At 71.3% G+C, this 1,068-nt stretch overlaps 1 protein-coding gene across 1 annotated transcript; it reads right to left on the bottom strand.

Moving 5' to 3' along the window:
* Positions 1-61: 61 nt before the first annotated feature.
* Positions 62-948, bottom strand: LOC113408555 (veficolin-1-like; the record flags this gene model as incomplete). Its single annotated transcript, XM_026661874.2, has 3 exons — positions 62-223; positions 574-670; positions 797-948. Coding segments are annotated over 3 exons (411 nt in total), but the record flags the coding sequence as incomplete, so codon positions are not given.
* Between the last annotated feature and the right edge of the window lie 120 nt (positions 949-1,068).

The raw sequence follows: 1,068 nt of genomic DNA, 5'->3' as shown, positions 1-1,068 counted from the left end.
CCTCCCTTTCGCTCTCCGTCTGCCCCCAGTGGCTCCCTCCCTGCCCCACCGCGCCCCTCACCGGCCGTGCCGCGGTAGCTGCCCAGGTGCAGGCGGTAATGCTCGCTGGGGGGGTCCACCCGGAACCGCTGGTACTGGGCGAACACGGCCTCCGCGCCGGCCCGGAGATCCACCCGCAGCTCCTGCTCCCCCGCCGCCGTCAGCTGGTGCAGGGCGTCGTTACCTGGGGGCAGGACGCCTGGGTTCTCTCCACGCTCCGCCACGGGGCAGCCCGGACTCCTGGGTTCTTTCCCAGTTCGGGGAGTGGGGGCTAGTGGTTAGAGGGGGGCTGGGAGCCAGGACTCCTGGGTTCTCTCCCCAGCTCTGGGAGGGGAGTGGGGGCTGGTGGGTCAGAGCAGGGGGGCTGGGAGCCAGGACTCCTGGGTTCTCTCCCCAGCTCTGGGAGGGGGCTGGTGGGTTAGAGCAGGGGGCGGGGCTGGGAGCCAGGACTCTTGGCTTCTCTCCCTGGCTCTGCAGGGGGAGGGGGTCTGGGGATGGCAGGGCCGCGCAGGACTCCTGGGTTCTCTCACTCACCCAGCCAGAACTCCTGGGACCGGTTCCCGAAGCCCTGGGCGTAGTCCTGCCAGTCGCGCCAGAAATCCGTCTTGCCGTTCATGCGACGCTGGAACACCTGGGGGAGTTGGGGGGAGGGTCAGAGACAGACCCTCGGCCCCGCTGCCCCCCCGTACCCCGCTGCCCCCTGGGGCAGGTTCCCCCCCCGCCCTGCCAGGCCGCGCTGCCCCAGCCCCGCACTCACCAGCCAGCCGCCCCCGTCGGTCTCCATGTCGCAGTACACCTGCAGGGGGCGCTGCCTGTCGCCCCCCAGGTAGATGGTCACCTCGCGGGAGGGGCCCGGCCCGTTCAGCTGCTCCTCCACGCAGTCCCGGGGGAAGGGGTAGGTCAGCCAGACTGCCAGGAGAGGAGAGGAGGGGATGGAACCCAGGAGTCCGGGATCCCAGCCCCACCCCCTCCAACCACGAGCCCCCACTCCCCTCCCCGAGCCAGGAGAGAACCCAGGAGTCCTGGCTC

The sequence above is a fragment of the Terrapene carolina genome, unplaced genomic scaffold (genome assembly GCF_002925995.2).
Source record: "Terrapene carolina triunguis isolate 2854851 unplaced genomic scaffold, T_m_triunguis-2.0 Scaffold18647, whole genome shotgun sequence".
In the NCBI taxonomy this organism is placed as follows: domain Eukaryota; kingdom Metazoa; phylum Chordata; order Testudines; family Emydidae; genus Terrapene; species Terrapene triunguis.
The sequence above is the reverse complement of the archived record's forward strand: the minus strand, read 5'-3'. Positions and strand labels throughout refer to the sequence as shown.